Raw genomic sequence first — 18,106 nt, 5'->3', positions numbered from 1 at the left:
GTCCATGATGACTAAACCATCTAAGCAGATAATTTAGATTCTTCCTCGGTCAATTGTTCAGGTAAAATTTCTAATTCAGTTTCTAAACTTTCTGGTGTACCAGTTAAGAAATCGATTGATTCACCTTCCATAATTAACCATTTATATTTTAAAATATGATAAACTTGTACATCTTCAATTGATAATATTTCTATACCTTTTAAATTTTTTGTTATTCTTTTGAAATTATTTAATCCTTCATCATGTAATTTATAAGGTGAATATAAAAATAAAATTGATAAATCTTTTGAATTTCCAAATCTATTTATTACTTGTAATTCTTCTTCTCCTTCATTTTTTTCTACTGATATTGGTTCTTGACCTTGTTCTTGTTCTTCTTTAACGGCGGAAGATTTGATAATTGGTTCTAAATCAATTTGATTTTCAATATTAGAATCAGATTTGATTGTTGATGTTGAAATGACTTGATTTGATAATGCTCTTGAAGCTTCATTTGTACCTTTCCATTCACCTTCATTTAAATCTTTAACAATTCTTAATAAACCTGAATTCAATTTTGATGATAATGCAATTTTTAATCCTAAAGCTCTAACTTTTCTAGGTAAATCTTGTGACCAATCTTTAGCGAAAATTGGATGAATTGGTGCACCTCCTCTTCCTATAATACGTTTAAGAGATTATTTAGCTCATTCTCAAAAAGGGATAACAACCCTTCTCAATACAATGTTCAAATTTTGGTTACTGTAATTGGTTTAACAGAAGAAGGGAGAAGTGGTCCCACTCACTTGTTCCACTTGATGCATCACCCACTCTCGCTCTACCTGTACCTTTTTGTGGTCTAAGTTTTCTACCTGAATAGTTTACTGTTGATCTTGATTTAGTTGTTTTTGTTCCCTACATATAAACAACATCAGATTTGGTACCACGTAAATCACACTAATCCTACTTAGATCCATATTCCTCGTCTTTGAGTATCATCAGCTTCAGAAAGTAACTTACAGATCTCAAAAGTGATAAATACCAAACAACACATCTATGTAAAATATCTCTTCTTATAGGTTGAGCGAAAATTTCCGGTGGTAAAGATACGACGAGATCCTATATAATGTAGGCAAATTCTTAAGATCAGTAACAAAATATACGAAAGCCATTATACGCAAGAAGGCAAATGGACTTACAGATTCTGAAGGTAATGTAGGTGTAGAAGAAGCTAAAGATGAAATTGGTAATAAGATTGGATCGAATCGCGATTTAGGAATAGATGAGAATTCTATTATCATGTTTTTTTTTTTTGGGTAAGGTAAGCTATCTATACAATATGGAAAATGATATGCTAACCCAAGAAAATAGTATTTTTAGACTTACCTTCTCCATAACCTAAAGCATTATTTATACTTTCATCAGCTTCTTCAGATAATTCCTCGAAATTGATATTTGATGGAATATCATTTTCATCTAATCCTACTAAATCAGCGTCTACTGCTTCTTGTAAGTTTGATGTTGTTGTTTGTTGTGATGGTGGTATACTTGAAGTAGTAGCATATAATCTAGGTGATGATGTACTTGGTCCAGCTAATACACATCTAGATAGTAAAGTACGTGATATAGGTCGTGCAGAGGATCTCAATGGCTATGAGAAAGATTCAGCTACTTCCGAAATACCATGGAAAACCCGAATATATTGACTTACTTGAGATAATGTAGGTATTAATCTAGCAGCGGATTTCATCTTGTCTGTCTCACTTGACTCTTTATCCTTGTCTATATGTTTGGATGTAATTTCAATGGTAGCAAGATATTAAGATCATGTTCAATCAAGTCTAGCATGAGACGAAAACCAACTTTTCCGTGAATTCGTCGAGTAGCGAGGGCCAGGCAGTGAAGACCTGAACTGGCGGCGTTGTCCGCCAGTTCAATCTAGCTTACGTTATGCTCTGTATATTTTAGGTGTTTCGTAAAATGCATGAAAGACATTTATCTATTTCATGTGTTTTAATGCTACTTGTCCAATGCGATTACAGACTGTAAAAACAACAAGCAGAATCACCGGTATGATTGACAAATGCTTTCCTGAAGCAACCCGATATATCTTCCTATGGAGCGTTCGGTAAAAAGAAAGTGGGGTCGTCTTTCAAACTATATGGCTCGCCGATCAAGTTCATCTTCAACGAACTTTACCATCATCATATCAAACATAAGAGCGATTGTCAAGGTATATATTGAACATGAATAAGCATGATGACTATGTCTGAATCTCACTAGATATGGCAGCGTACAATACAGGAAAGATGAAGTGAAAGTAAGCCTTGTCTCGAACAAATTTATTTTCTACTGAATTGAATTTTGGAATTGATAAACAAATTACTGAATACGCATATTTACATTGAATTGAGTTGGTTTTATGAAACTAAACTAGTCTAGCTGATTTAGCAATAAACCCTTACTGTGGTTAGAGAGGAATAATCGACTATATAGTAGTTTATGTTTACCGATCATGAATATCGAGCTAAACAAGTGGATGCATAATCAAGAAAAAAAGGTATATAAACCTCTTGAGGTATAATCATATTTCCACTTTTTTTTTCTCTTCTTCATTCACAAATTCATTTCGCTTGTTTTCTCTTCATTTTTGCCCAATTTTCAGTATTTTCTTCATTTAGATATCACAATTTTTTTCAAGTTCCCAGCCTTTTGACAAAGCTTTTTATTTTATTTTTCTTTTGTAAAGAACCAACCCAAACAATCAAACAAACAAATAATTACACTTCTTTAAGCTAATTTATCAAATAAAGCTCATTACATTCATTTAAACAAAACCAAAACTTTCTTTTCTTGATTTTATCTTTTTAACAACACAACAAATATAAACAAAATGAGAACTACAATCACCTTTGCTCTTTACGCTATTTCAGCTTCAGCTATTTTTGTTTCTGCTGCTCCTGTAGCTCAACAAAATACCGAAAATAATAACTTAATGATTAGAGATGGTGGTTCAGCTTATACTGGTGCAGGTGGTTCTGCTATCGGTGGATCTTTAGCTGAAAAAAATTCTGCTCAAGGTAATGGTAATGGTGGTTTAGCAGGTGGTGATGATATTTTAGGTGTAGCTTCAGGTAATGCAGGTGATGGTGGTAAAGCTACTTCAGGTACTGCTTTAGGTGGTACTGGAGCTACTACGTGAGTTTATGTCTTTCACTTACTCTTCATGCGAGTATCGGAGTAAAAGCTAATGAGATTATCTCGTCAAACCATGATAGTGTCTCCTACGTTAACGGTCAACCAGTCGTCACTACTTCAAACGGTGGTAGTGCTTATTCCGGTGTTGGTGGTAACACTAACGGTGGTAACATGTGAGTAAACAATGTTTGATGTTATTATCAGCATATAGCCATCCAGCTAAAGCGCATCATTATCTAGTAACCAAAACAACAACGCTGGACCATATTACCAAAATGGTAGATGGTATTACGATAATGCCGCTGCTGCTGGTAACTTGGATGCCTTGAACATTGCATCAGGTAACGCTGGTGATGGTGGTGAGTGGCTTTCACTGGTTCGTTTTATATCTTGAAATACTTGCTAAGATACGTATGTTCCTTCAATCATCAGGTGACGCTTCATCCGGTGCAGCAATTGGTGGATCAGCTTCTCCAGTTGGTGCTTATGGATGGCCAGTCGGTTATCAAAGATATTACTAAATATGATATCTTCTTAACCATCAAAGGACAATGGCATTTCTTCATTTATTTTATTTGTTGTTGTAAATTATAGAATTAACACTTTTCATTATATACGCTTTCAACAGCGTTTCGATTTCCTCAATACATAATCTCTCCTTTTTTTCCGTCCTTCAAAAATCCTTTTAAAATATACAATCCTGAAGACCTTCTTTAACGAGGTTGAACATTTATTGATAGAGTTTAATCATTATTCATTGGGAACGAATATGATTTACTATCGTGCACATATCTGTGTATATTGTATATAGAAAGGATTAGGAGATAAATAGAGAGGTTTTTTGTGATATTTATTATTTTTATGGGCATGAATGATATTAAACAAATTTAGTCTAGCAATTATCAATGCATATAACTCAGCAAAATGATTATTGACTTCAATGATATTCATCCTTCTCCGATAGATTACTTTTCTCTTCACCAATGAGTATTTCACTAATTCTTCCATTAGTCTAAGTGCGTCTCGGCATGTATGAGATTATGCTTTGCTGGACCAGTCAAAGGGGCAATTTATTGTATTCATGACAGGTAACGGTCACGGCGAGAATGAAGCTGACCTAAAGGCTTGTAAATTGATATAATGTGTACACCTTGGAAGCAAGTGAACGAGATATAAGAGGTAGAAATGTGATACACGCGATTTTATGTGATCAAAAAGAGATTTGTCAGAACAGGTGGAAACGATAAGACGCGATTATCGGTGATAAGATTCGCTGATGTCGGAGTTAAAGGCAATCCTGACTCTCCCTTGTATAGCTTGACTGTTCCGCGTCAAAAAGTGCCACAACCGGTCTTCTTACCTTACCCATGCTTCAATGCTTTGCTGCCGTTGTATGTATGTGCATGCTTGCTTGACATGACCCCGTTTTGCATCTTGTACGTTTTGCACCCTGTAATGCTCTCTACCTATACACTCTCTGTAGAGCAACTAGTCTCCTCGTTGTTGTTGCTTTGGTGCTTTGGAGCATTTCGACGTTTTCAAATCCGACATTTCTGATTTAGAGGTTTTTTTCTCTCTCTTTCCTTTAGACAGCAAGATTGTGAGTATATACTCTTATACATATATCAACAAGGACAACGTTAGAGAGGACGAGTGCTGACTAGGTTATCATCTTTTCCTCCCTTATTCACCTATCACTGTTTTTAAATATCAACAATACATCAACACTCAAAACACAACTGTTGGACAATAAATTGGATTTGATTTGGATTATCAATAATTATAATAATAGAAAAATGTCAGCCGTTCAAACTTTCGGCAAAAAGAAGACTGCCACCGCCGTGGCTCACGTCACCCCAGGTCGAGGTCTCATTAGATTAAATGGATCTCCTATCTCCCTCGTTGAACCGTGAGTTGAAGGTTTATCTGGTCAAATAGTGGTAGGGAAAGGAAAAATGGATGTAGATGGACATGGATCACATCAAATGTAGGAGGGAAGAAAGGAACAGGATAAGTTGGTTAGGGTGTGGATATCCTCAACAATCTATCAAAGTTATTATCGCTGGTGAAAATCAAGAAATGGAGGACGCTATTACAACATTAGGAACAATACTAGATTCAGAAGAGGCTGGATATGACCTAGAAGCAATTACTGCAAGAATAGTGTACTGATTCAATACATTTACGAATATTTAGTGTTGTCCTCCGATACAAAGTTTACGAACCAATCCTTGTTGTCGGTCCAGAGAAACTTGCCAACCTCGACATCAGACTTAGAGTAAAAGGTGGTGGTCACGTATCTCAATTATACGCTCTTAGACAAGCTATTGCCAAAGGTATCGTTGCGTGAGTTATCTGATTCCACTAAATCAAAATGAACGATATGCAAGAAGTGAACAAACCTCCACGAGAGAGGACTACACAGCTAGATTGTAAAAAAGACTTCTGTAGCTGACCTCTAGATACTCGTCCTTTAGATTCTACGCCAAAAACGAAGATGCCGCCTCTGCTCTTGAATTAAAAAAGACTCTCGTCGCTTACGACAGATCCCTCCTCGTTGCTGACCCAAGAAGAATGGAACCAAAGAAATTCGGTGGTCGTGGTGCCAGAGCAAGACGACAAAAGGTTCGTTTAAATCAACAATATATTATTTCACTTCTGAAAACTCTGAACATCAAACTGACGCACATCGATATTTATTACATTCACATAGTCTTACCGATAAGTCATTCGTCAATTATTATTATTCTTTGTTTATATCACACAAGTCAACATTTTTGCAGAAAGGACAAAATTGGCTCATGGGAATATTCAAGGAAATATCTTTTGATCGTTGGTTTATTTGGGAGAGATGTATATCATGACAAAATAATTAGAAATATCATTGCTGCATTAGCTCGTAGCTATAGATTGCATAAGGGTTGATTCAAGTGGAAAGTTCTAAGATTACCTTGCATGCTGAGTGTTAAGAGGAGTAATGACGTCGAAGACTGAAGTAGGGTTCAGTCAAACCTCTTTGAATCACTTATCACATCTACCGCCGACGTTATTTCTTTTATTGAGCGTTGCAACACAAGCTACAGCCTTCAATTTTTCTTGTGTCCCCGTCAGACCGTATTTCGTAATTGTGTTTATAGACTGCTTGATAACAAGCAGAATAACGCTCCAATACATACTAATCAAGAGGGTAGTATTGCCACGTGATATACACGCGCACTGGCCCTTAAAAACAAAATCAAACATAAGTAAAACACAATCAACCTGGTCGCGACCTTTTGAAACCAACATTACTTACTCATTACTTTGCTTGATCACTTACTGATGTCAAAAACACATCAATCCTTGTATCTTCCTTATATTCAGCTTAAAACCTCATCCTCATATCAGTCATTCCCCCGTTCATTGTAGCCAGTATTGCCTCCTGTCATCCTTGACCCAGATCGAACAAACCGTAGCTCTTACCTAACCGATTTTGTTTCGGAAAAACACATAAACAACATTACTTTCCTTGACAACCAACTTACAGACACGTCTTCGCCTTTTCTTTAGTTCAGACAATCAATACTCATTTATCCATCGTCCACATGCTGAATGATTCGAAGATATAGTGTTTGCCACTAGAACCACTGAATTTCTTTAACCAACCTTCATTGCGATATCAATCTTACATCACCTTCCCTTCCACACAACTACAGTAATATGCCTCCTCGAAGATCAGTACCGCCTCCATCACCTGCCAGGAGTCTGAGGAGCAATCGTGGAGGCGATGAAGATTGGGATAACGTGAGCGTGGCCAGGTAAGTCATCATGTCCTGCTTTGAGCTCCCCATTACGAATTACATGCATACAGCTCGATGTGGTAGAAAGCTCAAAGTAATGCAAAGCTGACGGGTCCCTATTTGTTGTGCCAGTTCCTCCTTCAAAATGCCGACATCACGAGGAAAGAAGAGTAACGGTAATCTATCTTACGGACTGAAAGATACGAGTGTCAAGTAAGTATATAACGCTGCTGATATAAATCAATAATATGTCCAGTATTGACAATCATTTCCCTAGTGTCGCTGCTGCTTTTCATGCTGCTCAAACAGGACAGCATTTGCCAGTTCCAAATGATCATTCATTTCAGTCCTTCTCGTCAGCTACAAATAAAACTCCTGCTGCCCGTTCGCAGAGAGCTGGGTCTCAAAGAGCGAAATCGCCTTCTGAACAATTAGCATCAGCTGCTAGAGCGTTATCACCTGTTCGATATTTCCTGAAATCAACCGAAGATGAAAATGGTGATTTTGACACTTCCAACGCATATACATCATTCTCATCTCTTGGAGGTCGTTCTGGCAATGCGACTGGAGACAGTTATAGCTATACTGAAGAGGAAGAATATGTTAAACAACAAGCACAAGCACAAAAAAGTAAAACAAATAGAAGAACAATAGATATAAAGAAGAAAAGAAATAGTAAATCATTAGCGGAAGATTTACCTTATAGGCCTGATTCAGATAATGAAATCTATGGTTCTGATTCAGGTGGTGAAGGTGAAGGTATAGTTAGAAGTGGTGCTTTAGATGGAAGAGCTGATACAAGAGGTAAAAGAGAAGAAAAAGGTGAAGGTTATTTAGGTATGGGTTTAGGTATTCAACCTAGACAGAGAAGGAAAGGTAGAAAGAGTGGTGGTTATGCTGAAGGAAGTGACGAGGACGATCAGATAAGTCAAACAAACGGGTATGAAAATCACTCTCAACGTGCGTTATCGCCTTTATTAGAAATACCTAATGGTCGTCATACGAGATCACCAACTCCTGTTCAACTTCTCCGTGCTTTGAGTCCAAGAGCAGATCGCAAATCTCCGGCACCAACTTTCCATCCTCGCAGAAGACAGCCCTCATCACTCAGAACAATCATCACCAATATCTTACATGGAATAGTTTTAGGTTTGCAGTTTATAGTGGAATCGATAACGAATTTACTTCATTCAGTTCTGATTAGTCCATCTCAAGGTATATTTGGCTCCGGACAAGGTATCCTGAAGCGGTTAAAACAAGATTGGTGGAAATATATTGGAGCGATATTAGCTCTCAATTTGGCACTTAGAGCTTTAGATGCACCTTGGAGATCTAAAGGGGCGTACAAAGCACCGGAAGCACCGCCTAGTTCTATAGATGAAGTGGCGGCTAGAATTACGTCTTTAGAGAAGGTGACGGCGGATATTTCAGAAATGTTACGATCATTGAGTAGTGAAGAAGCAGACACTAAACAATCGACCAGTAATATGCTAGGTAGAATGGACGATTTAGAAAATGCTTTAATGGTGGAAACTAAACGAGTGGAATCTCTTCGTGGTGAAGGTGACAAAGGTGTCAGAGCCTTACAACATTCGTTCGATTCTTTAAGAGCGGAAGTTAGAGGCTTGGTGGATAGAGTAGGGATATCTGAAGTAGCAATAACATCATCAGAAGGTAAATTGAAATCGCTTGTTGGAGTTGATCGAGATGTCCAAGAATTGAAGACTCGAGTTGGTGAAGTCGAAAAGAAAGTCACAGATGCTTTAGATGATGGTAGATTACGTAGTGCATTAGAAAAGATTTTACCTGATAATTTACCAATCAAGATCAACTCAAAAGGAACTGTCGACATAGATCCTAGATTCTGGAACGAGATGAAAAAAGTTATGATCTCGCGAACGGATACTGAAGCCTTAGTTAAACAAGCGATTTCTGGATTATCCTCTTCAAAGTCCGACAAGAATGCTCAGAAGGTGGATGTCAAAATGGATGAAGGTAAGATCAAAGCTTGGGCTGAAGAAGTCTTTGATCAAAAATTGCCTACAACAGAGTATCTATCAAAAGATATGTTTCAAGATATCTTACAAACAGAGTTAAAATCGTTACGTACGGAAATAACTTCAATCAGATCTTTAGCTATATCATCGAAGCCCAGTTCTCCTTCTTCTTCTAATCAACAAAGTTCATATCCCAAATCCGATAAATCCAGCGTGACAATAAAATCTGATCAAGGTGAAGATTTAACGTCATTATTTAATGATTTGATTGATTTAGCATTATTGAAATACTCAAAAGATATTATCGCAAAAACAGATTATGCTTTATTTACATCTGGTGCAAGAATTATACCTCAATTGACTTCAGATACATTGGTACTAAGTAAATCATCAAAAATAAATAAATTCTTGACTGGATCAAAAGATATTCAAGGTAGACCACCTGCAACTGCTTTACATCCTGATATATCTGTTGGTTCATGTTGGCCATTTAAAGGTGATAGAGGTTCTTTAGGTGTAATGTTGACTAAAAAAATCGTTCCAACACATTTTACAATTGAACATGCACCAAAAGAATTGGCTTTGGATATGAAATCTGCTCCAAAAGTGATTCAAGTTGTAAGCGTTTTCTCTTCTTCTCTCGTTTCTAATTTGACGTTCAAGACTGATGATTCTCCGTGACCTTGTAGATGGGTGTAATTGATAATGAAGAGGATAAAAAAAAATTCACGGAATATTGGACTGAAAATGATATGTAAGTCTAGTCGGGTGCTATCCTTACCTTGATTTGGGATCGACTAAGTTTCTATTCATCTTATTCAGCTCGGACGCAACCATACCAGATCATTTACCTTTAGGTACAGTAACATATGATGCTAAATCAATATCAAATATACAAACTTTCCCTATATCAGAAGAAATTCCAAAATTGGGAATTTCAATTGGTATAGTAATTTTCAAAATTGAAAGTAATTATGGTGGTGATTTCACTTGTTTATACAGAGTAAGTCATCGTTTCTAGATAAATGTGTCCAATTGCGATTTTTTTTTTTTTTTGACTGATAGACATGGAAATCGCTATAGGTTCGAGTACATGGGGAATCTGTTGATTTCGATGAAGACCAATTCAACGAAGAGATACAAAATCTAGATTAATAAATTTGCTACGATACATTAAAGCCCCTTTTGTAGAGTATGTCAACGGTCAGATTATGTAGATTCAATAAGAAATATAAGAGTAGAACAATCTTTCACATACCCACTTTGACGAATATACCCGTAAATGATGTTTATAAGTTTGATGATCTCCACATGTATGTTTATCTTACGAGGAACAATCTGCCTCTTCACCATTTCGGGCAAAATCCTTGTCAAACGAAACTGCTTACAGATAAGGATACTCCAGTTATTCTAGCATGTTGTCATGATGCATTGGCACGTACAAAATTACAACAATAAAGTAAGAATACCATTTAGGTGGTGTACAACGATTATTTTATTATCTTAAGCAATTTATTTATAGATCAATGCAATGGTATATATGTTTATATATTGTTGAGAATGAAGCCTAGAAATACAATACAGGTTCTTACTATTTCTACTGGACGGCGTTCTCGGTTTGAGGGGGTTTTTGTATAGAGATCCTTTCTATATTCTTTGACTGGTCTGTTTAATCAATAAACTCAATGCCATCCTCATGATTATCCTTATCACGATCGCCATTATTATGATCATTATAATCCAAATTTAAATCTTGGATTAATTCTTCAATGTCTTGTAAATCCTCAACATCTCTTTCAGTTTGAGTTCTAGAATAGGTTATTGGACAATCTATCGAATCACATAAGATTTTCTCTCCTGGAGGAGTGGACGAACATGATGAGCAGATTTTTTGTAAATCTAATAGTTTTTTGGATGAAATTTGTTTTCTTGATAATAATGAATGTATTGTATTTGAAGGTTGATCATAACAATCTTGACATAAATCTATTATTTATGTATCATGATATTAAATTAGTGGTGTTTCATTTGTTGAGAAAAGTTTTCACTAAATATACACGACTCACTGGAAGATGATTCGATACCACAAACAATACAATGATTTGATTTAAAATGAGAATCAATTCTCATTCCACTCTTTGTAGATTTACCTCTTTTACCTACAAGTTTGTTTGATCTGCTATTTCGATTATTATTATTGGTATTACCATTCATTTGATTTATAGATTCATATTTTGAAACTCTTTTGATTCTTGGCATCGTATCAAACCAATTTTCGATATCTGCACCTAATAAATTAAATATTCTCGATAATGGTGGAATCAATAGATTTTTAATATAATATTCTGAATCAATCGATAGTGATCTATTGTTTAACAACTCTTCAGGCATTCTTGCTCTTTCAATCAATCTTCTACCATCGGAATTCGATATTATATAAGGTACTCTTTCACCATATTGTGGTTCATCCCTTGGATCTTTCAAGATTCTCCTATACGCTACAGCTGCTCCAGGTGGCGGAACTCCTTTCTCACTACGAGCAATGATGGGTTGTCTCAGCCAATTCCCCGTATACATTGTATCAGGACACCTACGAGTAAGAACCCAGTCTGACCTCTTTGGCAACTATAAAATCTTGAATGGAAACTCTATTTTGCAAGATTTTCGTCCATTCCGTTCGACAAAAATCCTTGATTTGTGATAAATCTTGAGTGCGGAAGAGCATTCTGCGCACAACGAGGTCAGCCAGATAAATCATGGAGGCATGCCCACTGCTTCCATCGGGACTCACTTTAAGCAGACTTCCTCAAGCTTCTGTTGAGCAGGGAAACCATCTCGTCGAATAGTTTCAATCCCTTTGGCATCAAATACAGGTTCTAAATCATCTGGATGTTCATATTTGAAACCAACATATCGCTTCTTTGCCATGAGAACCGAGCCCATGTATACCTATAATATGTATACCTCACAATTTAGCTCCACTTGGTTGTCGACTCTACTTGCTATAGATTTATAAAGCTTACCTTCTCAAACTTCAATTTTACAGGTTTAGGATTTAACGCAGTGACAGCATCTGCTATATCGTTACCAATCTTGAAAGCTTGTTCTTTAGTTCTTCCAGGTAAAGCCACAAATAAGGAATCAGTATCCCCATAAACCACTTGAGCATCCCAATCAGGTCTTGAATGGATAAGCTCTTGGGCCTAAATGTTGGTTTCGAGTTTAGCTTTCTTCTTGATTCACAAGGTTACAGAAAACATAAGCTCACCTTTTCAAGTGTTTCTCTACCTGTTTGAACGATGGAATCTGCAACTTCGATACATGGCATACGACCTGAATAAGTGGCACTCGTATAACCATATGTGACGTTCTACAAGAATAATCAGCACTGAGAATGATACTGATCGAAGAATGGGTACATACCGCCATGAGTTTCAAACCTAATTGTCTTGCGTTGAGCAAAGATGTCAAAGACTGGAAGAAAGGAGTATCAGCTGGTTGCTGAGTTTCACCGCACGATTAGCTTACCTTGTCAGTCCTGCAACCTTTCATAGCATGTTTTACCATTACTCTAGTATCCAAAATCTCGCCCAACATTTTAGCTAAAAGACTTTTTCTTACAGCAGGCTTGACAAAGATCATCCCATTTGGGGTGACTATGAGAGATACAGACAATGATCAGCTAATTCGCAAACATCTGAATGTTAGCTCTTTCGCAAGTACATACCAGTAAGGTAATCTTTCAATAGCTCCAGAAGACCATCAGCAACTTTCAATTCTGTAAAACCGAATTTATTTGTTCCTTTAAACTTTTCAACTCTTCCTAAACAAGTTGAGAAACAGATGTTATATGCTATCATGATTGACGGATAGAGAGACTGAAAATCCAATACTAGAATCGGATGAGTATAATATTTCGATTCGGGTTCAGCTATCAATGGTACAGCGAAAGGAGCATTTTGCAATCCGACCTATACTCAATATCAGTCAAATAAGCTAGCTATCCTGATATGATACACAGAAAATGTCGAGCCTACCTGTTCTTTGGAAGGTGAAACTAGAACAAAACTTTCAGGTTTGGCGATTCTGAACATGAAAGATTCGACTTTATACTGTGAACCTCGGAACATGACTGATGCGAAATCAACTCCGAAAACCCGAGCGAATTCACTGTGACGAACAGATAAAGTAAGCTAATACCGCAGAATGGATGATGTCAAAACTTGACCTACGCATTTTTGGTGATGATTTCAGCAGCATCGATGATTTCCATATACATGACGACTCTTTGAAAGTAGTATTTGAGTACTCTATGTGTATGTTCAGGGGTTTTACTTCTCCACAAGGCGGTCAGATTGGCAGAGGAATAGTGGGGTACTCTGGAAATCAACTATGATCAGCAATCCATTTCAAGGCGAAAGGTAATTTAGATGCTTATGACGTACCTTTGGTGGAGTAGGTGAAACACAACATTTTCGAAAGAATACTGGTTCAGGTTGATTTCAGATCTACAGATTCTCCAAATATTCAAAATATGTCGACCGGAAACTTTGAAAGTTGATGTGTGATGAGCTGAATAACCATCTTTTTTAGGTCCTGTATGACCTGAAACAACTCTTGATAATTGGTCCATGAGATCTATGGCTAATTGATGAAACCCAAGTCAGTGATACAGATCGCAGGATATGTAAGTACGAGCAACAAGATCCACGGAGAATGGGTAGTTTGGATGGGAAAGCTGAGAAACTCACAAAACTCTTCGTGAGCTCTACTAACCAAATAACCCCAAGAAGAATTGTGTAATTCCCAACCAGCTAAAACATCAGGATCCCAATTTTTAGTTAAATCAATTATATAATTAATCAAATCCAATTCAGTTTCCATTATAATACAAGGTATATTATTTTGTAACTGTAATCTTGATTCATCCAAAGTTTTAGATTTTAAACATATATACCCTGTATGATATCCTTTATGTATAGTGTTATCTTCTAAAGATGGATCATCATTCTGATAACAATAAAACACTGCTGTAATTGCATCTTTTTCTGGATCAGGTAACAATTGATGTCGCGATTGGGCTGTACACGATAAAATGAGCTCATTCTTTTCAAATGACGCTTGACGAGATTATATCTCACCAAATACTTCAAGAGCTAGAACAGACATATTCTGATGTTCTCTTTCAGATTCTTTGGTTTTCTGTTTTTGAGAAAACTTGAATCCGTATTTGCTTTTCTGGGTAGGTCTTTCGAGCTATTACAGAAGTGAAGATTGGTGAGAAAACGTGGATCTGCCAAAGTGAAAGAACAATTGACTGAGAAATCTGCTCACCTGTGATGTCAAGAGGATACGCTTTTCCACTATAAATTGGTTAACATCCCCAGTCAGCATGTTATGACATCGACTTTACAGCAAGGTTGATCAATGCTCACTTTCAATTCTTTTGGAATGATCTTCCTTCTCACACCATTGAGTAACCTCTTCATTTGTAGGCGGAGTGAGTGCATACTCCCAACCAAATTTCCATTTATGTCCACCTTTTTTACCTTTTAGCCATTTCCTACTCGTCAACGACTGATTTCTGAAAGAGGATTCAAAATCTTGTAAATCTTTGACAGTGTCTCCTTTCAGAGTGAACATTCTACCTGCGAACATCTTAGCTCTTAGTGGTACATCGATAGGATTGGAATAATATGGTTGTTGATAAATTGCTGAAGGAACTCCATTTTCTTCCATCGTGTTCATCACTTGATACTTTGTTGGAGGAGATAAATGAAATTGCCATGAATTACTGGAAAACTGTTTGCGAGTTGTATCGCTTGTAGTGGTATCTGAATTTGTGGTAGGTTGTGATTTCTGTGAAGATTGTGTAATTGTAGCTGTTGTATTTGTAGATTTTGGTGTTGCTGTAGGTGCAGGCGTAGAGATAGCAGGAATCAAAGACTGTGATGAGGCCATCCCAGGTGGTGTAGCCAATCTGACTTTTTTTCTTGTACGTATTGTACTAGTAAGATCATTTGGGTTTCTCATAGCTGAAGAAGGTATTATAGTAGCACCTGGTGTATCTTCATTGTCGTTATCGTCATCCTTGTAAGTTGGACTAAACGCTCTTTTAGTGCCTTTCAAAGTGGGTGTGAGAAATTGACCGTTACCATTCGAGCTTGTTGTTGTAGTTGCTGTTGAGCGAGAAGGTATTGATGTAGGTGTTTTTTGATTAGGTCTAAAAAAAGCATCTACAACATCTTGTTCAGGTAATTCAGCTTGGATCTCTTTTAATTCATCTTTAGCATCTTCTAAATCTTCTTGACTTATACCTAATTTACTTGTCACATCATGCTGCATTTGGGAAAGGTTTTCAAGTATTTCATCAGGTAAAGGTGAAACGGAAGGTGATATTGATGATGGAGGCGAAGATGATATATCTCCAACTACTCTTCGTAGAGGCGGCAACATGATAACGTTTGGAGAATCATATGATAATTCTGCGTGTTTCTTGGTAGGTGTATTAAGAGGTGAAATGGACGGTTGTCGAGCTTTAGCGAACAAATTTCGCATCAGAGTTGTAGGGGTAGGCTTTTCGCTGATTGGAGTTTTCGGTTTGGAAGGTGTCACAGGTCGATTATCCCATGGGTTCTGTGGCGAGGACAAGGAGACAGATGATCGATCCATTATTGTACTGATCTAGATATCAGTCATGTTTTCACGACTGGTCAATCGAATTAACTTACTCCAAGTCACCTAAACCAGCTTGTTCCATCATTCTTTTCTGTCTGTCCATTCTTCTCCCGTACATCCCACCACTTGATGTACCACCACCACTTGTACTAGCTCTAGAATTTGGCGTAATAGATCCAGTGTTAAATCTATTCTTACGAGGAGTGGTTTGATTACTTCCAAAACCAGCCGCGACAGTCTGCCTGAATAGTTCATCTATCTCCTCGTCATCATACATATCATCGCTATCTTCTTCTTCTTCTTTGTTGACTTTTTTGGGTATTTGAGTAGCACGAAATTTTAAACCTTCTTCTGCATGATGTCTGACATCTTCCGCATGCCTTTTAACATTATCATTCTCTTCGTCTGGGTAATCGTCGATTTCTCGATTTTCCTCTTCAGCGTCTGGCGCATTTCGCTGTATCATTCTAGAGTTGACATCCATATCTATAGGTACTCGTTGAGACGCTTGAGTCATAGCGAACATCTCAAATGGGTTACCTTCCTCTTCTTCCTCTTCTGACGATACATCATCGTCATTCATATCAGAAGGGTTGATCTGATGACCAGCCTCAACCAGAAAAGGATCTTCACCTTTGAGGTTCACCAGAGGTATATCAACTTGGGTTGGGGAGGATGGCTCTTGCCTTGCAGGTGAAGAAGCTAAAGCTATTGAAGCTTCTGCGGGTGACGATAGTCCATTGGTTTGCGATGAAGCTTTATCCGATTTAGCAGAACGTCGAAATTTTTGAGTGGATTTAGGTGGACGGGGCGGCCTAGGCCAATGAGCAGAGACTGCTTGAAAGGTAGTCATGATCCACTGTTCGAGTGAATATGAATATCAGTTATGTCCGTATTAGAAGAGGAGAAGGAGAAAATAAAAGCAAGTAGCCTGAAGAAACGAGGAGAAGAACAGTACGCACCCTATCATAATTCCTCTTTTCACCACCTTTACCTTGAGCGATTTCATTTGAGAAACCTTTAAAAGACAATTTACCTTTTTTCCTTCTTTCATCATCCATTCTTTCTTTTATGAATTCCCATAATTCATTTGAAATTTTCCAATTTCCACCTTTATTTTCTTCTTGTGAAGTGTAATCTTTATTTGGCAATTTGTAGCCTAATTCTTCCATTGATCTACCACCCATACCACCTGAACCAGGCATCATAGCATCACTACCTAAACTTAAACCTTTTAAGATTCTTCTTCTTCTTTCATCTTCCCATAATTCCGCTACAGCAGGAACTAATTTTTCATTTGGATCTAACGGTTGATGTAATAATTCAATAAAATCATGATGTAAATTTCTAGATTTTAGCCTATTTCGATTTAGTATATGATGAGGTAAAATATCAATTTCTAAAGGTGTAAATGTATCTTTTGGTGGTGATAATGCTGTTTGATATAACATTGATTCAGGTACAGTCAACTCGTTGAAGATCTCTGGTGGTCCACTAGGTGATGACGGAGGAGAATCATATGGATCTCCTTCTGGATGTATGTATACCTTGATCAGTATTCTCTACGATTCTTCGATTATGTTTACAGCTCTGAGAGTGTGAAGAGCTGTGAAGCACTTACCAGGCAGAGGTTCTCTGAATTTCCCACCACCAACTTCTAACCAACCACAACCATAGAGATCGAAATCACACATGAATTGTAAAACATGATTCATATGAGCTTCATGAGGTTGCCAAATTCTACCTAAAACAATTGGTTTCCTTAATTGTTCTAAAGCTGTATAAATTTTTCCTGGATTTGCTAAAGATATCTTCAAAAAATAAGAATAACCAATATGATAACCATAAAATGGAATACCCTTAACTAACATTACAGAAATAACATGTAAATGTTTTGGATCAATTCCACCACCATATTTGGTTGAATTTGTGGTGGAATTCGGATTTTGCCTTGAAGCTAAACATATAGCATGGTTGAGAGAAACAGCAAATCTTTGACATAGTTTTATCACTCTTTCAGGTCTTAATGGATCTTCACCTTCTAAAGGGAATGGTACATAGAAATATGGATAACATAGATGTATATTTGCACATATTTTTTGTAAATTTGGTGTAGTTCCAAATATCCTCAAAACAGGTAATCTTTCAGGTAAATTTCCAGGTGGTATACATGTTGAAAATCTATTAGGTACATATAATTCTCTTAGACTAGCTAAAGGCGTAGATAAAGTCGATGTGATATGTGTTATGCGTAGTTTCAATACTGGTTCTTTTGGTGATTGCGACGAATACGGATGAGAAGATGGATATCCAGGTGTAGATGGTTGACCACCACCACCAGGATCTGAGGGCATCCTTAGTGACCAAAGGGACTGTTATCGAGAGCAAAGTTTGGTAAGCATTGTTTCAAGTACGACTCTGTATTAGCCTTTTGTTGTGAGCAGAAATGTATATTTTTGAGTAGTGTTCAAAAGC

At 37.0% G+C, this 18,106-nt stretch overlaps 5 protein-coding genes across 5 annotated transcripts; 3 read left to right on the top strand and 2 right to left on the bottom strand.

The window, feature by feature from the left end:
- Positions 1-20: 20 nt before the first annotated feature.
- Positions 21-1,729, bottom strand: L201_004895 (50S ribosomal protein L4; the record flags this gene model as incomplete). Its single annotated transcript, XM_066220632.1, has 6 exons — positions 21-658; positions 786-894; positions 1,000-1,098; positions 1,179-1,270; positions 1,366-1,630; positions 1,691-1,729. The coding sequence occupies 6 exons, from the start codon at positions 1,727-1,729 to the stop codon at positions 21-23; spliced, it is 1,242 nt and encodes a 413-aa protein (XP_066076729.1).
- A 1,143-nt stretch (positions 1,730-2,872) lies between these two features.
- Positions 2,873-3,698, top strand: L201_004894 (uncharacterized protein; the record flags this gene model as incomplete). Its single annotated transcript, XM_066220631.1, has 4 exons — positions 2,873-3,177; positions 3,258-3,350; positions 3,418-3,536; positions 3,610-3,698. 4 exons carry the CDS (start codon positions 2,873-2,875, stop codon positions 3,696-3,698), a joined length of 606 nt encoding a protein of 201 aa, XP_066076728.1.
- A 1,275-nt stretch (positions 3,699-4,973) lies between these two features.
- On the top strand, positions 4,974-5,902 carry L201_004893 (40S ribosomal protein S16; the record flags this gene model as incomplete). The annotated part of the gene is made up of 4 exons (XM_066220630.1): positions 4,974-5,086; positions 5,374-5,523; positions 5,655-5,802; positions 5,891-5,902. 4 exons carry the CDS (start codon positions 4,974-4,976, stop codon positions 5,900-5,902), a joined length of 423 nt encoding a protein of 140 aa, XP_066076727.1.
- A 974-nt stretch (positions 5,903-6,876) lies between these two features.
- L201_004892 (uncharacterized protein) lies at positions 6,877-10,108 on the top strand (the record flags this gene model as incomplete). The annotated part of the gene is made up of 6 exons (XM_066220629.1): positions 6,877-6,974; positions 7,089-7,169; positions 7,234-9,571; positions 9,643-9,707; positions 9,776-9,956; positions 10,037-10,108. 6 exons carry the CDS (start codon positions 6,877-6,879, stop codon positions 10,106-10,108), a joined length of 2,835 nt encoding a protein of 944 aa, XP_066076726.1.
- A 514-nt stretch (positions 10,109-10,622) lies between these two features.
- Positions 10,623-17,985, bottom strand: L201_004891 (uncharacterized protein; the record flags this gene model as incomplete). The annotated part of the gene is made up of 19 exons (XM_066220628.1): positions 10,623-10,939; positions 11,020-11,486; positions 11,548-11,679; positions 11,745-11,902; positions 11,977-12,156; positions 12,222-12,323; positions 12,377-12,427; positions 12,482-12,609; positions 12,681-12,924; positions 12,991-13,123; positions 13,186-13,332; positions 13,399-13,597; positions 13,705-14,034; positions 14,095-14,209; positions 14,288-14,316; positions 14,389-15,632; positions 15,685-16,490; positions 16,594-17,162; positions 17,253-17,985. The coding sequence occupies 19 exons, from the start codon at positions 17,983-17,985 to the stop codon at positions 10,623-10,625; spliced, it is 6,084 nt and encodes a 2,027-aa protein (XP_066076725.1).
- Positions 17,986-18,106: the final 121 nt, after the last annotated feature.

Source organism: Kwoniella dendrophila, chromosome 6, assembly GCF_036810415.1.
Source record: "Kwoniella dendrophila CBS 6074 chromosome 6, complete sequence".
Taxonomy (NCBI): Eukaryota; Fungi; Basidiomycota; class Tremellomycetes; order Tremellales; family Cryptococcaceae; genus Kwoniella; species Kwoniella dendrophila.
Note: the sequence above shows the minus strand (reverse complement) of the source record. Positions and strands in the feature narration are given on the sequence as shown.